We start from the raw sequence: 20,578 nt of genomic DNA on the forward strand, positions 1-20,578 counted from the left end.
ATATTATGTAGTAATACATCTATTTGCAGAAGTAATAGTGTTATCTGGAACATAATTGAAGAGTGTATTTATTGGAAAAACAAATGGACTCAATGTAACAAATACTTTATTACTAACTAAATTAAAGAGGTCACATTCAAGAATATAATATACCCTGTCAAAGATTACATAATGAAAAGTTGCAAACATTTTAATGAATGATAAATGTGCATTATATATAGGTGAAACAGAAACATTATCCCATCTGTTTTGAAACTGCCACTTCATTAAAAATATGTTGGATTGGTGTCTCTCAATTTGTGTGTCGGACAACAAAGCATACAATTTCCCTTGAAGAAAATAATATATTACTTAATTTTCACCACTGTAACAAAGATGTAATCCTTTCTTTCATAACAAATTTCTTAACTATTTATGGAAGATACTTCATTCAGATGAAATGGTCGGAGAATAAACCAACTTCAATGCAGGCCTATTTCTGATAGAATTGCAGTGTCATCATAAGATGATAAAGGTTGTAAAAATAGTAACACACATAGATTTGTTAACATTTATGATTTATATATGTTAACAGATAAATATTTTTTGTCTATTAAACACCCCTGCGTTTGTCTTTTTTTTTTTTTTTTTTTGTGGTATTTTGTAATGTACGTATTATATTTTAACATGTTTACCATGTTTGCTGTTTAAGTAATTAAAATAAAAAAGCCTTATGTAGTGAAAATTTCTTTAGGTTCCAGAAAACATGATGTATTGATATTTCCACCACCATACATTGAATACATTAGTAATATATATTTATTTAAATATCAAATGAATAAAAAATGCATATACGTTCTATAAATCATTTAAAACTTATAATATATCAATTAAAAATACCTATCATAATAAAATATAGTCATGCAGTCCTGGGACGTAAGAACAAGGTGGATAGGCTCATAAAGTTTGTTAATCTCTTTATTATACTTTTTATACACAAATGCAAATTTTTGGGTAAGAATCCGCTATTGTCACTTGACTATAACTTCTATGTTGTCTTTGATGGGCATAAAAAAAATGTTTACTGTCTTGTTGTTCTGTAATTTCTGACACAATTTAATTTAAGAAGTTTGTCATGAAAAAAAATAAAAAAAATAAAAAAAATAGGCTCATAAAGAATCACGACAATGTACATATCAGGAACAAATTACACAGGATTGGTCAAGACTCATATGCGCTGAATAAAGTAACACCCATCCTAATGAACTCGTTTGAGCGTGACCACGTGATGTGTCCAGCCAATCTGCTCTCATCTGTGAGGACGGACGTCATACCGATTTCTGACTCCCTAGTAGGGTTAAGGTTAGGGGTGGGCCTCAGGGATAGGAACCAATCAGGTAGTAAGGAGTAAGAATCTGGTGGGGAGTCAGATTTCGGCACAACACCCATTGTCGCCTGGTTACGGGAGCTAGTTAGCACGTTAGCAGCGTCTCTAAAGCCCTCGGTATTCTTATGTACCACCAGCTGTTTGTAAGTATCCATATGAAATAAAATATTTGTTGTTTGTATGAACGTTGAACTAGAGATGGATTGTTTAGTTGTACATGTTGTTTTGAATAGGTAAGCGTTTAGCAGCGAAAAGCTGGACAAAAGCGAGCTAATGTAGTCAAAACACGGGCTATTTTAAGAATTTCTTGACATTATTATGTATTTATAGTGAAATTAGTATAGATAACATATAATAGATTTTACAAACTATTAGAGAAATAAAACAAAGGTGTTTAGTGTAAACGGCATATGCGCTTTTATAAACCGTTTGTGTCTTTATGAGACCGTGTGGTGTTCTGTTCTTCATTGTAGATATTAACAAACACCTGATTCTTATTCATGTGAATTTTTTATTAAAAAGTTGTCTTATCTGGCTACCACAACGATAGATTGATGCATCGTTAGAAAACACAAGTCCATAGCGTATTATTTGTATTAAGGGACAAATATAACATGCTATCTCTCAAATTATTGGGTAGAATTAGAATGTTTAAAAAATGCATTCTTCATGTTAAACTTTAAACTTGGTTCTTATATACATACACACACACACACACACACACACACATATATATATATATATATATATATATATATATATATATATATATATATATAAATATTCAGATAAATAAAATGTTTTACATTCCTGTAGCAGAAGAGTTCATCATTGATAAGACAATACAAAAAGCGGCTTTAGAATACAATGTATTGTTTACTACTATATTATTGATCATAAGTCAATCATTGGCATACAGTTCACACCAATCCATTTCACAAGTGAATGTGTCGAGTTGGAGATTTATTATGAGGGCTTGTTTAAGAGCCTGTCAATTTACACCTACGTCAGACATGCTTGTGGTAAGTGTTGAACGAAAGAATGTAAAGTTTGCGTTGTTCTTCCTACTGAAGTGTTTTCTTCACTGTATAAACTGTGTGTTGCTCATACAGCTGACATTTGACTTACTGCCCTCTGGAGTAAACAGGTGGTACTACAAGCTTGCATTTCTCAGGAATCTTCCTTATTATGGTGCGATTAATTGCGTTAATTTTTTTAACGCGTTATTTTTTTGTCAACTTAATTTCACTGAATTAACTTGTTAAATCGACAGCACTAATATATATATATATATATATATATATATATACACACACACACACACGTGTATATATACATATATATGTTATATATGTGTGTGTGTGTATATATAAGAACCAAGTTTAACATCAAGAATGCATTTTTTAACAAATCTAATCTATATATCTATAATATGTAATCTATACATTTATAATTGAACAATGCATAGCTGACATTCTGGATGTCTTGCCTAGTGGTGGTTTTAAATTATGAGTCACTGTGTTGAATGTTAATTGTCTTTTTTAGGTGCCAAGTAGAGACTGTCACGAATGGTGAGGATAGAATGCAGAGTTCTCAACTTGTTTTATGGTCACTTATTGAAAGTAAGTGCTCTTTTGTATAATCTATGATATAACGAAACCTAATTTGAAAAGATTACTGCTAAATAAAAATATTGCTTTCATTTTAGTTTATACTACTGTGTTTGAATGCTCATGTCAGCATGTATGCTTTATCTACCCAATTGCCAAAGTCAATATCAACTGCAGTGGAAAGAGGTCTCTTTTCAGCTGTAGGCTATCTCCAGTAATCAATTGGTGTTAATGGTGACAATGTTTTTGTTCACTCTACATGCTTGTTGTGATGTGCCATAGGATCTAGTGTCCTGTTATTTACTGTTCAACTGTAATTTTTGTATTCCAGGCTGTACATTTATGGCGTTTGTCAGTGTGAGTGGAGACTTCTGCCAGGCACAGCACCTGGTCATTGTAGACAAGTGAAAAGAGGGCCTGCCATATGAAGATTTACTACCTGACTCCCCGTCTTACATTCTGCACTTTCGGGGAGCATCTTTTATTGTCCAAATCTTAAGTAAATGAATCGGTTTGAGCCAATTTAGGTACTAGAGAGTGAAGCGTTTTTCCTCTCTCTGGTGCTACCTGATCATCTCTCCTCTCCTGAATGGGGTAATTAGAAATTGCAGACCAGAAGGATAGTCCCCCTTCTTTGGTATTTATTTCGAAACAGAGGGATCGTAAAAGTGGTATTTCTATTTCCTTTTAAAATACTCTGAGATTTGCTTAAGTCAAATTGCTGAGATCTATTTAGTTCTATCCCTTTGGGAAGTATTTTTTTGGCCTAGTTGTTTTTTTGGTCAAGTACAAATAAACCTTCATTTGAGTGTCAAAATGAATCGTCCGGCTCCAGTTGAGCTCACTTACGAATGCATGAGGTTTCTCATCACTCACAATCCCACCAATTCACAGCTGACCAAGTTTACAGAGGTAAATCACATCAACATTAGATTATTATTATACTATGAATAGCAATATTAGCAGCTGTGCCAAAGCCTAAAATGTCTTGTTTCTCATTAACTTTTAGGAATTGAAAAGCTTTGGAGTGCAGACGCTTGTTCGGGTTTGTGATGCAACTTATGACAAGACACCTGTGGAAAAAGAAGGCATTGAAGTTTTGGTGAGATTTGCTATTAACTAGCCCAATGTTGTTGTTTATAATGAAATCATATATTTCCTGGTGATCATTGCAGATAAATGTGTGTTTGTTTATTTTTATGTTTTATTTCAGTATCTCCACTTTTATCACTGCATTTCAATCAAAGGTAATTGTATTGTATTATTTCCTTTAGGATTGGCCTTTTGATGATGGCTGTTCGCCCCCTGACCAAATTGTTGATGACTGGTTGAATCTCCTCAAATGTAAATTTAAAGATGAACCAGGCTGCTGCATTGCAGTACATTGCGTTGCAGGATTGGGAAGGTGAGTATTATCAAGACAAACGTGAATCAATCAGGTTCACATATATGAAATGTTGGTTAGTGGTTGTCCAAAACCCACTGATCTATTACACTGTGTAATTTCTGAGTTATCTTGGGTCTGATGTGCAGAAGCATGTTTTGTTTTTGGAACATTTGGTCCTGTGCTGTAACTGTGGTATGATAAATTATCAGTTTGCTTGATCAGTAAAGAAATTCTTTCCATTGAATCAGAGTCTCTGACTCATGCATCCTTTACATAATAGTACACTCATGTAAGTTTTCAAGAAGAACACTGCATTGTTTTTGTGTACAGAGCTCCTGTTTTGGTGGCCATAGCCTTAATCGAGTGTGGGATGATGTATGAAGATGCTGTCCAGTTTATTCGTCAGTGAGTCACACATTGCAATACCTTTTACAAATTAAAGGGATAGTTTACCCAAAATTGAAAAGTCTTTATTTGCTCCATGTTGTTCCACACTTGTTTGACTTCCTTTCTTCTATGGAATATAAAAGGAGATGTTGGTTCTCAGTCACCATTCAATTTTATTGATTTTTTTTTTTTTCCTCCATAAAATGAAAATTAATTGTTACAGAGCTTAAAGGGATAGTTGTAAATTACCTCATCATTTACTCACCCTCATGCCATCCCAGATGTGTATGACTTTCTTCTTCTGCTGAACACAAACAAATATTTTTGGAGAATATCTCAGCTCTGTAGGTCAATACAATGCAAGTGAATGGTGCCCAGAACTTTGAATCTTCAAAAATCACATAATTGCTGCATAATAGTAATCCATAAGACTCCATTGGTTAAATTCATATCTTAAGCGATATGATAGGTGTTGGTGAGAAACGGATCAGTATTTAAGTCCTTTTTATTTGTATAAACCTCTACCAGTTGGTGATGACATGCAGAAAGAATGTGAATTGAAACCCCCCATACATGTTTGGAACAACATAATGACTACATAAAGATAGAGTTGTTTGTTTGAACTGTCCATTTAAGTTTATCTTTCTCTTGCTCTCTTCAGGATATGTGGACGTGAGTAAAAATGGTAATATTTAAAAGATACTATTGATATTTTTTGATGCGGTTGATCAATTCTCTTTCAGGAAAAGGCGTGGGGCTTTTAACGCCAAACAGCTTCTGTACCTTGAAAAATACAAACCCAAGATGCGTCTGCGCTTCAAGGATGCCAATGGTCAAAACTGCTGCATTCAGTAGAGTAACATTCGTTTAAGGACCTTTGAAAATTGACGCCATTTTTATTGCTAGTGTTGTTATTATCAGTTTTGTTTGATTATTATATTGGACCAGGATTTTGCTGTAATACGGTGCCAAGCACACAAACAGGTTAGTCGGTATTAGTGTCTAGATGGCTATTTTTAACCCAACAACCAAATCCAATCTAGCCAATTATGTAAATTTACAGGCAATATGGACTAGTGATGTTTTTCATGGTAACAAACACATTGGTATAATTATTGATGGCGGTTGTAAGTGTTTTATGCCCTTTCTCTAATACTTAAGTGTCCATGAAATTGTCTGGATTGTGTAACAAAACATTCTGCAGTGATCATCAGACTGCATTGATTATGAAAAATTCACTGTGTTGGTGCTTGTAATGGACAGTTCTTAAAAGTCTTTCAGCTTCTCCAAAGTTACATGGGCACAACTATTGTATCTAATGCTATAGATATTAAACATTCCAAGACATATTCACAAGCCTGTTGGACACTAGATCATCATAGGTCATCAGTACAATGGAGGAATTTATTAAATCCTAGATTATCCAAGAACACTTGTCCTTCTCCAAACTGATTGTTGAAATGAGTCAAATCTGAATAATAATAATAAAAATATTCAAATAATTGCCATTTGTTCTCATATTTTTCTCTTCGTTTACACGAATTTGGCCATACTGTGGGTAGAGAGCACATGCTTGTCTTACTAGCCACTTTTTCTGCAGTTGAAGTTGATTGTGGTTTTGGTTGATTACCGTATTCATATACCATGGTTTTTGCAAAGTATTTAAAAGAATACCATGGCACTAATTTTCAAAAACATGCCCGTACCATGGTAAATTGTCCAAAAACACGGGACATCCATGGTATTTTTTTGTTTGTACATGCAGGTTGTAGTTTTCGCCATAGTTATTACATGTCCTCGGTACGAAAATGATCTGTGAAATTTTAAACGATTAATAAGTGGACTTTTCCCAACGGTGGTGGTTTCTTATCTTGACCACGAGTAGTGCAATCTGGACACGAGTTTACGAATCTTACTATGGTAAAGGAAAGACTCATGAATATTAATTGCGTAAGGAGCCGTTCAAACCGAACGGTATATTAGCTAAAAACGCAAGACGAAGCACAACGATTAAAACAGAACACGTGTCTCGAAACGCTTATTTTGTGGGTGCGGGGTACATTTTGAAGTAATTTTTATTTGTCACGGCGTCTAATTGGGAAAACAGCGCAGATGGATGCAAAAATACGTTTGGCGCAAACGGCTCCTCGATCGACTGCAACGTCAGCACGGCCTACTTAATATTCATGAGCTGCAACTTCGTAGTAGTAGATTTCGTAATTTCTCTGTCTGACTCAGGACTGCTTAAAACCTGCACTAAAACACCGAAGCCACTGGATTGAAGCGCCGCTCTGACGTAAACGACCCACTTCAGAAGAAACATCCTTTCACCAGATTCACAGGACACATTTAATTACGGGCAAAGGGGCTAAATAACTGCATTAGTCATTTCATTGTTTGTCCATCCTTGGGGACCGAGGGAGTTAAAAAGAAGAGCTTGTTATTTATTTATTTTTTATTCGAGTCTTCCTGTTTGATTTTGCCAGTCTGGAATCATGATGCCGGTAAGTTTGTAACAGCCTGATGATACTATGTTTCGCCGCTCAGACTGAGAGCTGTTAGTCTAAGCTATGATTGACAGCACACATTCAACATTAATTCAAAATATACTTATATATATATATATTCGCTTCTTACATTCCGTTGGATTGCAAAACTTCCGTTAGATTGCAATGGAGAAATGCGATTCTTAAGTGACACTGAAATATTAATGTTTCATAATGATTAGATAACAAAATATCAAACCAAGCAATAACTGTTAACAAATAATTCTAGAACATTTATCAGTACAAACTTAGTAACTAACTAAGAATCTCCATTATCCTAGCAGAGTAACCTCAGGTGTATTTAATCACAAAATATTACAACCAGAAAATTTCAAAGTACTTTTATTTATTATCTGAATTTTGACCTGTTTATCGACTGTTTTATCATTTAAAAAAAAAAAAAAAAAAGTTTATATCTAATGCATACATTTGGAAGCGTGGCTTAAATGCACAGGTACTTTTTGGTGCCACTGAGTAGGCTACCATTTAAATGCCATTTACCTAGTTTAATGTTGATCTACTACGTTTAGAAATGAAATGATGGTTTATTAAGTAAATAAAGTTTATAAAGTAAATACAAAAGTTTATTTTCCTTGCATTTCTATTGATTGAATTCTATTTTTTCCTTCATTTGACATTTTTCTATATTCTACATTCAATGTTTTCTGATATTTTTTTCATTCATTCTAGCTTTTCTGACTATTCTCATTTTTAATATCCATATATTCTTATTGTGTGTGCTCCAAGCCCAGTTACATAAAAAAAAAAATAAAAAAAATATATATATATATATATATAAATTTTTTTAAGTATTGTCATTTGTTTCCTGTGTAAGTGTGATGCAGTTTGTGGCTGTTATGAATGAAACATTATACTGCAGGGAGTATTTTAAGGCACCGTGTGGTGAGCTGTGGAGAAGTTGGGTCAGTTGTCAGAATTCCTGAATCTTGACACTCAGGGTCGAGTGCTTTTAAATCCTTCAATCACCAACTCCCAGAGCACATTTTCCAGACTTTCCACAGAAACTTTCCCTGCATGCTGTTACAATTTATGTGAGAATATACACTTCTAGAAACTTGTATTCAACCTTCAAGAAGAATCAGGGTTTTAAAAAGATCAGACCCAGAGAGAATATCCCTCATTAGAATAAGTTAGAGTAGAGAATATGCAGGGAGACAGAGGGGGTCAAAGATCAAAGGTGAAAAAAGGAGCATCCTCTTCTGAAATTGACCTTTCATATTTGCATGGGCAGTCACATATGGAATTCAGACAGACTGGATTTAGAGGTAACTGACAGTTAGTGGACTACACACGTCCGCTGTAGTGAATGTCAGATGATGTGTTAGTCAGGTGGTGACAGGAGTGTGCCTTAATCACTTTTACATTTTTATCCAAAAGTGACTTACAGTACATTTCGGGTATAGATTTGATCACACATCCAGATCATTCTTTTGAGTTTTTGTTTACTTGGGGCATGCTGTTCTCATGAATATTTATAAATCTTATGACTGCGGCTGGGAAATGCAAGAGTCATTTTTCCCTTTTGGACAAGATAAATAAAATATGTCTGTCTGTCTATCTGTCTATATGTCTATCTGTCTGTCATGTTATCTATCTGTCCGTCACTGTCATTTTTTCTGTCTGTGTCATGATTTCTATCTATCTATCTATCTATCTATCTATCTATCTATCTATCTATCTATCTATCTATCTATCTATCTATCTATCTATCTATCTATCTATCTATCTATCTATCTGTCTGTCTGTCTGTCTGTCTGTCTGTCTGTCTGTCTGTCTCTGTCATGTTTTTATTTCTATCTATCTGTCTGTCTGTCTGTCTGTCTGTCATGTTATCTATCTATCCATCTATCTGTCTGTCTGTAATGTTTTCTGTCTGTCTCTGTCATTTTTTCTGTCTGTCTGTCCGTCCATCATGTTTTCTATCTATCTATCTAACTATCCATCTATCTATCTATCTGTCTGTCTGTCTGTCCGTCTGTCAGCTTCTATGTTCTATATATGTCTATTACAGCTATTCCCTGTAAGTGTAGTTTAAATTTGTTTGCATATTGTTGCAGTTAATAAGGAAATTTGTTCTGATTACTTCCCAGCATCCTGTTTATTTCCTGTAGAATTAAAGCTTCCAGAGAAGCCAAATTTCATTTCCTTAGTTTCAGAGAACATGAATCTGTCCCTCCTCGTCAATTTCTGCTTATAGATTTAATCAATTGTGCCTCTGTTGATTTCTGTTAAACATACAAACATTTTGACTGTCACTACTTGTGTTTTGGTCTGTAATCAGCAATATGTGGCATCTAGTATTCTGGCTGTGAAATTACAACTTCATCTGCACTCAGAACAGGGAGTGTTGGCAGGTCATGGTCTTAAATACACTCCACAGTGCTGTAGACAGTTGTATACAGCTGAGCCAGTGTGTTCTGTAGTTATTAGTGTCTTCACTTGTGTCACTCCAATCTCCCCAGAGTCTCATTCTTGAAATTGTGACCCTAATGGCATTGCCACAGTATTGCTGAATCTCTAAGTGTACATAGGGAACTGGCTTCTGTCCTGGACCTTTGTATTAATGGCTACTTTGTTTATTCTGTGACCAAGTTTGTTTATATATCAGTAGGAAAAGGCAGTAAACATGAAGACAGGTCTGACATACTGACATGTTGTACATCACAAAAATGAGATATCAATAAACTATCTTGGTATGAAACAAAGGAATAATTTATAGTAACTTTAATTAATATTTGCAATTATTATTAACTACATTATATAATGACCACCAGATGCTTTGGTTCATGTACATAAACGAACCTTTTTCATGCAACATGAGCAAAACAAATTTGTGTAAATAATTCTTAAAGCCATTCTTACAGGAATATTCCGTGTTTAGTACAAGTGAAGCTTAATCGACAGCATTTGTGTCATAATTTTATTACCATAAAAACAAATTGACTCGTCCCTTGTTTATTACAAAACGCAAAAGTCACAGTTACAGGAAGGCACTTGCATGAAGTTAATGTGGTCTGTCCTGTAACATTAATTTATACACTATTTAAAAAATATAGCCAGAAGACAATAGACATTATATGTGCTAACATGATTTTAGTGTAATAAAATCACTTGCTAATCTTACATAAATCTATATCTAATATATAATGCATAAAGTTATAACAAATGATATATATATATATATATATATTCAGTGTGTTAAGTTATATTTAATATTACAACTTTGTTGTCATGACGATGTAAAGTCAATAAACCCTGTAGTCCCAATAAGTGATTTTATCTCATTAAAATCATGTAGAACAGAAATTTTATCTCTCCACAATCATGTTTAAATGTATAATGTTTAGGTCTCATGGCTACACTTTTTGTATATTGTTTATTTAATTTTTTTTCCCCTTTTCTCACCAATTTGGAATGCCCAATTTCCAATGCACTCCAAGTCCTCGTGGTGGTGTAGTGACTTGCCACAATTCAGGTGGCGGAGGTCGAATCTCAGTCTGTCAACCCACGCATCTTATCACGTGGCTTGTTGAGTGTGTTACCACGGAGATGTAGCACATGTGGAGGCTTCACGCTATTCCCCGCGGCATCCATGCACAACTTACCACACGCCCCACCAAGAACGAACCACATTATAGCGACCACTAGGAGGTTACTCCATGTGACTCTATCCTCTCTAGCAACCGGGCCAATTTGGTTGCTTAGGAGACCTGGCTGGAGTCTCTCAGCACGTCCTGGAACTTCTTGTGTATTGTAACATTTAGCTCTATGGACTGGCCCAATTCACTTCCATTATTTTTTCTTTATTGTTTTAATTATACAAGTGATGAGTTGAAGTAATGTTCTGTGGTAGTCAACATTATGCCACAAATGCTGTCAATACAAAACTTGTATTGAACCCAGAACATTCCTTTAAATAAATTGTTAGTAAATCTATTCTTGCATAAATTGTCGCATTCAATTAAATTAGACAGTTTAGGGAAGAATGGATTCATTAAAAAACATTTATACATAATTTTCTTCTGCTCATGTTTCATAAATAAGGCACATTGTTCGCAGTTATTATGAAGGAATGTTATTGTAGTGTTAATAACTAAACTAAAAATGTTATCTATCCCAGAATAGATAGATAGTCCCAGAATATCTCAGTCTCATAATCACATAACCCCAACCAATTATTTTTCCTACATGGAAAAAGAAAATTAACTGTGACTAATGAATATTGATTATGAGTGTTTTAGTATGGATGGTTTTTAGTTTTCCTTTAGTTGCTTTACCACGCTATCCAACACTTAACTTCCATTAAACATGCAATCCAAATATAAGCTCACTGGGTCCAGGTGTCGGCCATGAGAACGAGAAACTCTCAGGCCATTAAATGCTAAGAAGATTGAGTGCATTGTTTACTGCTGTTAACTGCTATTAACTTATGCAGGTCTTAGACTGGGAGTGTAGTGAGGGGATCTTACATGTTTCCGAGGAGGCAGTTGTTGCTATGGACACCCTATTGACAGCTCTTTACTGTAAATCAGCTAAGCATTCACAATGTCAGCCATTAGACAATGCTTTAGGGGTTCCATCCGAAGCAAACACACAAAAAAATTGGATTTTGAATTGTAAATTTGTAGCTAATGCTTGAAACTTGCGTGGAATATTAGTTTGACCATATTGTCGTCTTTTCAGGATTTTCCAAAGAACCAGCTCAAACTGTGAACCATTGATACAAAACTAAAGGAAGCAATAACAGTTTTTACACTGGAAACTGGGCAGCTATTCCCAGACAGAAGTGTCTCTAGCCAGAGCTCTATTTGTCAGGACTGCTCGAGACCTACTGTGACAAGGCCTGCCTGTGTCCTGAGAATTATTATTGACAAAGCATCGGGTGCTGCGACTTAACTTCCTTCTTTGGAATCAGAAAAGCTTCGTTTTTGATGGACAGGGTACACGGTGCACAATCGTGAAAGGATAAGAATGCCTAATCAAATCAGAATTGATAATGTTTTAGTGTTAGTCATCAGTGATGCATGCTAAGACATTGGTTATACTTCACGTTAGGTTTTTTTTAGAAGCTTACTTTTCTAAGCGATCAGACTTGCGATGTTCGCCTGGCAGATGATAAAATTGGCAAAAACAAAAAAATCAAATAGACTTAAAGGGATAGTTCACCAAAAAATTTGAATTATGACATCCCAGATGTGTATTACTTTCTTCGCTGTCCTTTTCTGCATATCTCGGCACAGTTTAGCGGTCTGTTCTGCATAACGCGACGGCTTATTTTAGCTTATCGCGGCCCATTCAACATGATTCGCGGCCGGCCCACTGTTCTCCCGATGGCCATTCCGCCCCTGATCGGCCCCAAAGTGCGTCGGCCCACCGGGAAAATAACCGGTATGCCATATTACCAGTCCAGGCCTGGTTCTTACCCCCAAAAGGGACTTTAAAAAAGTCAGCCCGGGATATCTAAATCACCTTAAATGATCTGGATTTTTTTGTTTTCATATTGAATTGCTCTCTGTAGTCATACATGGATATGTATTCGTTTGCCAGTTAAATCAGTTTAATTTTAACCAACTTTGCTTTGCGTGTCTCCCTCTCTGCACACCCGCTGCGCTACACTTCGATTATCATAATAAACAAGTCTAAAAATGTCTGTTTGTATCTTACTTCAGTTTCAGTGAACTTTTTTAAATTCAGCTGATCTGTTCGCTGGTAGATATATATATCTAAAACTCGCTGGGACTTTCAAGAAACAGGAAAAATTCCAGACGTTAAATAAATAAATAATTACATGTGTGGGACGTGTATTTCAGATATAAAATCGGTGATTGAATGATTAATGTTTACTCTGTAAAATTCAATAATATAAGTCAATAGGGATATTGGAATGTTTGGGCATAGATATGGCGGCGCAGTGGCTTCACTGATATGACATCATGAGCAATCCAGTTCTATATATATATATATATATATATCAGTGGTTACATCCTGTCTACTAAGATACCTTCATCTGATTGAGTTTTGAAGGTGGCATAGATGTATTCGCTGCCTATGGACCATTTTGGATTGGTTAGAACAGATGAATGAAGCAAACCCCGTTACCTTTAGACCTTTATTTATAAATAAATAAATATAAATATTTAGTGGACACCAGATGGCGTTAATCAGTTGCTGGTATCCTAGCAACGATGTGAGGTTATGCTGCCTCATTAGCCTGTCCAAAACCAATTTCTGGAGGTACATTTGTATGCAAAAGCTGTCTGTTGAGTCATTGAGTGATGGGCCTGCAAGACAACAAGACTGTTTCGGATGCAGCCCGTGTTTCTAACCATTTATCTGACGGTCTGTCTGACTTTCTAGCTAGATGGTATAACCATCAAACTTTTAGGTTAAACTTTTAGGCAAGGCTTTTGACAAGCCAACGTTAAAGTTTGTCTTGACAGACTTATCTGTTCAAATTATAGAGTCAATGTATACATCAAGAGCACTCTGTTTATCTGTTCCTTTGGCACACTTCTTTGTTCGATAACATAAGTGGGATGACTTCCTTTAGCAATTCATTTTTTCCTGTATATATCAGCAACTGTTATGTCTGCCACACATGCGAGAGCCTTGAGATGGATTTGCTCTATCAGAGACCTGTCACTGAACGGCCTGTCTGTTGTCCTCAGATACCTCTTATCTCACCCTGGCACCTCCGTTGTTCCTGGGGGGAATGCAGTTTGGGGAGAAAGAGCCTGCCCACCTTCGCCCGCCGCCCTCCCCTTCCCCAACCACTCTTACACCAGTATCTACTCTCACACACATTCAGCCAGACAGTCAGGCACCCAGAGACAGACAGAGTAAAGCTCAGTGGCAGCAGGCAGCTTCCCAGGGCCTGGGCTGCCGGCTCCTCTACTCCTTCTCCAAGCTCAAAGCTCCATGAGGAGGTTCATCAACATGGTGTTAAGCAGCCTGGTCAGCGTCTCCAAGGGCAGGCCCTGGCTGCAGAAGAGAGCACGGATGCAGCGGAAAGAGGAGGGGAAATCGAAGGCGTCACACAGAACGACTAAGGTGAAAAGCTGGAGGGCTTAAAAGCAAGCAAGAAAGGGGATGCCGAGTATAGAAGTTTAGACACTTGTGTTCAGCTTAAAATAGCAGGATATATCTGGCACATGGGTAAAAGAGTTTTCTGAAGATTGACTTCTTCTTTGTTAGCTGAAGTACACGTGTATGTGTGTAAATTGTTTAAGGATGGAAGTATTGTTGAATGAATTCTTGCTATAGTTGGAGTGAATGGAATGTATGCTGGTTTGTTTCTTGCACCATGTGAGATTTAGGAAAATTTATGGTAATGCTGCTTAATTATCACAAAACATAAATTAAACTCAAACACTGAAGATCAAGTGTTTTCTGTGGTAAGTGACAACATGCTTTAGATGATGTTGACAAAAATGTTTCATTTCACCTGGAACATTCCTTTAAAAAGAAAAGTTAAATAATTTTTTTTATGATTTAATTGGTAACACTTTACAATAAGATTATATTCGTTAACATTAGTTATTGCATTATGAACTTACTGAAATTAACAATTGTATTTTTATAAATCAACATTAACGAAAATGATTAAATGCTGTAAATAATTAGTGTTCATTGTTAGTTCATAATGTAATGTAACACATTTACTAATGTAAACAAATATAACTTATTTGTGTTATAATTTAATTTAATATTTAATTTATTTGCTTTACAGTCCAGTCCAATCATTACATTGTTGATATAAAATCTTTGCATGATTTGGCATTTTTGGTTTTGGCCCTGTGCTATTTTAATTTGAAACCTTGTGACAATGAATTCCAGGCAGTTCTCCAGATCGGGATTATCTTCTGTCTTCACAGATCACAGCAACATTTCCCTCTCTGATTTGTTTGCCTTCAGTCAGGGAAACAGTATCCTTAGGTCTCTGTGGCCAAACGCTCGCATGTTTGCACCCCCTCCTAATCAGATTATTATAGCTCTGCGCTGTAATCCAAATTTTACAGAATTTCCCTTTCAATCTGGTGCTCAGTTGTTTGGAGAGATTATATTACACTGTAGAAGTAGTGCCCCCATTCCTGCTCCAAGGTGGGAATTGAATTTAGACGGATTCATCAGATGTATTTACATTTTTAAGTGAAGTGGCAAGACAGGACTGAAAGATACATCAGTGTGTTTACATGTATTAGTGACTGGCAATATAAAATACACACATTGCCCAAATACCTGGTATACCTACAAAGATTTATTATCCTGCAGACACTAAGCAAAGTACATCCAAAATGACTTCAAATTATTTTCTTCAAATTATTATTGTGTCTTTTATTATTTTTTAATCTGTATTTTTTTTAAAATTTGTGCTATGGATATGAATGATACCTCAAATCGTGTAGTTTGTTAAGGAGCAGAATGTCTTTGATTTACATTGAATATGTTTACATGGACACCAGAAAGCGGGTTATTTAGAGAAAGCGGCATATTGCATGAAAGCCATATACATGCAGCTTGATCAGTAAGAAGCTTTCTCAACATCAACGGAATTTCCCAGTGAAGCTTGTGTAAATAACAAACATGGTATCTGAGGAATACTTCACTATTTTATTCTCTGTTGCTTTGCTTTATATCAGTTGTGGTTGTGTTTGTTTCCTAACCCGGGATTCCCTCAATGTGCCAGCGCATATACCTGAACGTGAGGGACCGTCGATATTTTATAGTGGTGTTTATAAATGGGTATAGTTTATAGTGTATGTCCTTTTCCCACTGTACTCCTAGAAATGTTTTGTTGATTTGTTCTGAGGCTTCATCCTATGACGTTTGTTATTCAGTCTATTCCATGCACATATGCACTTCTCAAAAATCTTATGTGTTTATATGGCCACATAAGCAGCTTTCTCCTGGAGAAACCTAGATGTGTTAAACCACTTTCTCTTAATCTTAAATGGTGAATTATTTTTTACATTATGTTTCAGAATGCCACAAAAACCTTGGAATGAACATTTTTTTAAGTGCATGTAAATCATTGAAGAAGGGACCCGGACTAGATTTAGGGACTTGAGCATGGTCTCGTTTGACTTAGGCCAGTTAACAACCACATAGCAATGTATAAAATAAATGGTGTGACTATTTGCACTAGTTGTAAATAGCACCTGCCATAGCAAAGCTATTTGTACTCCAAAGTCTGCTGGAAACAATTAAATTAAAGACAAACTGCACCCTCAAGTGTTGTTGCAATGGCATAGCATGTTGAGATGGTGTGGATGTGCTTTTTCCCTGTGGACAACCCGGGTTCGATTTCCCCTTTTGTACTACTTTCCCCATTTTGGTCATGGTGAAGGTCGGGGTGTTAAGAGAAAGGTTCAATCTCAGTTAAATGAACCATAGTTTTACTATTGTAATATTGTAGCAAACATGATTATTTGGCGGAAGCCATAGATTTAATGCAATTAAACATGCTATTACATGTACATCATTTACATTTACATTTATGCATTTGGCAGATGCTTTTATCCAAAGCGACTTACAGTGCACTTATTACAGGGACAATCCCCCCGGAGCAACCTGGAGTTAAGTGCCTTGCTCAAGGACACAATGGTGGTGGCTGTGGGGATCAAACCAGCGACCTTCTGATTACCAGCTCAGCGCTTTAGCCCACTACTATTAACACCACCACTCCTCAATTATTATCCTATTACTACAGTAATATGGTGTTAATATAGTAACTATGTTTAATTATATGGTAATTACCATGGTGCTGCTATGGTTTCTGTAGTAAAACCATGGTTAATTTTTGTAAGGGTTTTTATGGTTAGGTTTAGGTGTAGGGGTTGGTGTAGTGTGTCTGTGGGACTGAACACAATAAATACATTGCAATGATGCCTCTGTTAGTATTTAATTAGAGGTGCAAATAAATCTATCTCTATTCTATCACTTACCCTAACCTTTAAAGCAGCACTCTAACATAGTTGCAGCAATTTTGCACAGGCAAGTACCACTCACAAATCTTATCTTCTTTGTTAAAATGCCAGATATGATAATATATACATATCTTTACATCCTTGACTTTTTTTTGGACCTCAGTGAATGTCATCAACGTTTCTTAAAAGATTTCTGTCCAATTCCTGATATAGTTTGTCACACTGTAAGTTTCAGCCTCTTTAAAGTCTCATTTTGTAGGTGAGTTTAATTACTTTTGAAATGTAAGATTTATATCTAGGTATGACAGAGAATGCACTATTAATGCACACATTTTTTATATGTATTTGTGTTGCATTAAAAGACCTAGTCGGTGTGCTTTGGTACGTGGGAGACAATAAATCAGGCATTGCTTTTTCTTGGCAGTGTGTAGCATAGATTGACATGTACTTCCCCTGATTTAAGCCAAACTTCTGAAGTCTTTGATGTTGATCTCATCCATCCTTGTGACTGTTACTTGTTTGACTAAGCGGTTGTGGGGCAGACCACTGGGAAAATGAACATAAACAGTTGAAGAATTATGACAGGGCAAAACAAAATTGTAGACAAAGCCCACATAGTCAAAAATGAAAGACTGCAAGTTAGCTCAAATGAAGATATTCTTCTTTACTCTTTCCAGATGATTCTGACCGTATTCCTAAGTGATAATCAGCAGCTGCTGACAGAGGTGCCCATCACTCCAGAGACGATTTGTAAGGATGTGGTGGAATTCTGTAAGGAAGCTGGAGAGAGCAGCTGTCACCTTGCTGAATCATGGAGAGGCAAAGGTACAAATAACATCCCTAGTTATTACTGCACATAAAAACCTACACTCTTCATCATACTGTATACTGTATAATTAGGCAATCCAAAACTACATGCTTTATCTAGTCTAATTTAGCCTTTATTCTGGCCAAGAACCGACAACTTGATTGTCACATAAAGCAACCAACCACAGTTCATTTTTAACCAGTCGTGATACAAGTTTTCAGTGACAAGTAATTTTGAATCTCTACACTCAATGTAAAAATGTAGCACAATGTGACACAAGCACAGCCAATTTTTAATAGTGCCTAACGGTTCCCGCCCACTTTATCAGTCATCTTGGTTCCAGAAGTATTTTTCCCATAATTTTATTTCATTGGGGTTTCACAAAACCCTTAAAAAAATATTTTTATGCCATGAACCAAACCAACCAGCTCTGAGGTGAATCACAACATTACAAACTTTGATTTGAAGCAAAAACAAATATATATATATATATATATTTTAAATCAGACAAAAGTCAAAGATTGTGTACTATACTACAATCCCATGAAGCATTGCAAATGATGAAATCTATGTAAAACAATGGGAAAATATAACTATAACATAACTATTGAATTATTATGTTGATTATACGTATAGAAGCAATGTCTTTAATTTTATTGCAAAATATTCCAAAATATACAAATATAGAAGTATTTTGAGAGTGTAGGGAGAACGACTCAATTGCGTCATTTGCTGTGCGTCATGGTTTATTTGCTGTGATTCTCTGATTTTTGCTTATTACATGCTACTTACCAAAAAATACATAAATGGACATGAAATAATATTGATTTGAGTTTAAACCTCATTTGGATCATATGGGTCAGTGTAGTTCTTCACTAAGTATTCCGCTATTAAACAAAACGCAGACTGATGGCTTCAACAGAAGCATATATAACTTATTCATGGTAGTGCCATCTTTGATTTTTAATTGAAATGACAACGAGGCTGTGAAGGATAAACTTACATCTTCCCTTCAATGGCACGCACGGTATAAAGCTGTAAAAAGCTTCTAGATCACATCTGATTTTCCACAACTCATGTTGTCTGGAGTTTCTTTTGTCTACTGACTGTTCTTGAGTAGATTTTCTTTCTCAAAGTTTTGTTTGTGTAATGATCCAAAAACACTTTAAACAACAGTACAACCTATTGAAGAGCCTTGTTATCATATCCCGTCAAAAATCAAAGATGGTGCTGCTGTGTATAAGGCCTATACCTTCACGGAAAACCCTTATAAGTTGACTCTACTGATTTGATTTGGTAAACTTGTTCCCTCAACTGAATTGAGTAATGGCGTCTCCAAAACTTAAGTAATTAGTTTCAATTATCTTTGGGTTCATATAGACCATTTTAAGGACTGTTCGTGATTGTCAGCCATACAGATTGGAGCGATTTTAGAAAACGTTTATGTGCAACATGTTCCAGACGGTCTGTGAACAAGTCATGGGAGGTCCATGGGCTTGCTGTTTGAGGCTGAGACTGGGAATTAACCATAATAATACATGTATAAATGTATAATACTACTGTAAAATTATTCAGTGCATCCTGGTCAAGTCTCATGAGTCACCACTGTTTATGTAGACACATGCTACATGTACATTTTCGACACAATATGGGTGCCATATACAGACGAATTGCTTAGCCTTTTTTGTACTGCCAACTTAATGGAAACCTTTATGGACCATATCCCACAGCGAAAGCAACGCATCACATAACAATGACGCCCTTGTCAGAGCTTGTCCTAGACAGTGGGTGGTAGTATATGGGTCAGGATGTCTCAGAGACTGTGGGTTTGTTTACACTGCTCCTGTGGGCCTGTTATTTGAGTGCCCTATACATGGCACATGCACCACACTGGCAAAGACAGTAAATATAGCTTTTAGCAAGGATACACAGACCTTTTTCATCTGGATATTACCACTATCTTTTTCCACTGGGCTCTTGTCCACTACAGAGCACGTTTCTATTATATATCTATTCTATATTGACTAGATTAAAATAGTCCCAGTTTTGTAAATTAGTTTTGATGTTGAGTTCCTCTGTGCTATGTTAAGAATAAACGTTTTCAGGCTTAGACCAGCACATATTTCTGTGCTAGTTTAGGCTGGTTAATGCTGGTTTAGCTGGTGACCTGCCTGCAAAAAATGCTGGTTAACCAGTATGATCTCTCAGCATGAAATAATTTAAGCTAGTTAAGAAGCCTGTGGGGACACCAGCACACCAGCATCCAAAATGCATTATATTCTTTTCAGCAGGGTTGAGACAAAAGGTGTCTATGTTCTTATTTACAGAGAGAGCCATCCCTTTTGATCAGCTGATGTTTGAGTACCTACAGAAATGGGGTCAGAGGTGTCAGGAAGTAAAGTTCTTCTTGCGTCATGAGGATTCGCCAATCACAAACATTAGTCAAGGTGGGTAACAATGCCATAATGCAGTGTGAACGTGACAAACCTACAGGACGTTTTATTGGTCACTTGCAGGGTCAGAAATT

At 36.0% G+C, this 20,578-nt stretch overlaps 2 protein-coding genes across 4 annotated transcripts in view; both read left to right on the plus strand.

The window, feature by feature from the left end:
• Positions 1-1,370: 1,370 nt before the first annotated feature.
• ptp4a2a (protein tyrosine phosphatase 4A2a) lies at positions 1,371-6,252 on the plus strand. The gene is made up of 7 exons (XM_052145574.1): positions 1,371-1,509; positions 2,912-2,988; positions 3,308-3,888; positions 3,986-4,078; positions 4,251-4,381; positions 4,694-4,768; positions 5,494-6,252. Exons 3-7 carry the CDS (start codon positions 3,793-3,795, stop codon positions 5,603-5,605), a joined length of 507 nt encoding a protein of 168 aa, XP_052001534.1. The 5' UTR covers positions 1,371-1,509; positions 2,912-2,988; positions 3,308-3,792; the 3' UTR covers positions 5,606-6,252.
• An 806-nt stretch (positions 6,253-7,058) lies between these two features.
• The window catches only part of ppp1r13ba (protein phosphatase 1, regulatory subunit 13Ba), a 45,859-nt gene continuing 32,339 nt past the window's right edge, over positions 7,059-20,578 (plus strand). For 2 of the 3 annotated variants that reach the window (XM_052146085.1, XM_052146087.1), the window contains exons 1-3: positions 14,119-14,367; positions 17,921-18,068; positions 20,379-20,498. In XM_052146085.1, coding sequence (XP_052002045.1) covers positions 14,236-14,367; positions 17,921-18,068; positions 20,379-20,498 — 400 coding nt within the window. In that variant the 5' untranslated portion in view covers positions 14,119-14,235. Of the gene's footprint in view, positions 7,255-14,118; positions 14,368-17,920; positions 18,069-20,378; positions 20,499-20,578 lie in introns of those variants that run through there. The other variant, XM_052146086.1, reaches the window with a different exon arrangement.

Source organism: Xyrauchen texanus, chromosome 16 (genome assembly GCF_025860055.1).
Source record: "Xyrauchen texanus isolate HMW12.3.18 chromosome 16, RBS_HiC_50CHRs, whole genome shotgun sequence".
Taxonomy (NCBI): Eukaryota; Metazoa; Chordata; class Actinopteri; order Cypriniformes; family Catostomidae; genus Xyrauchen; species Xyrauchen texanus.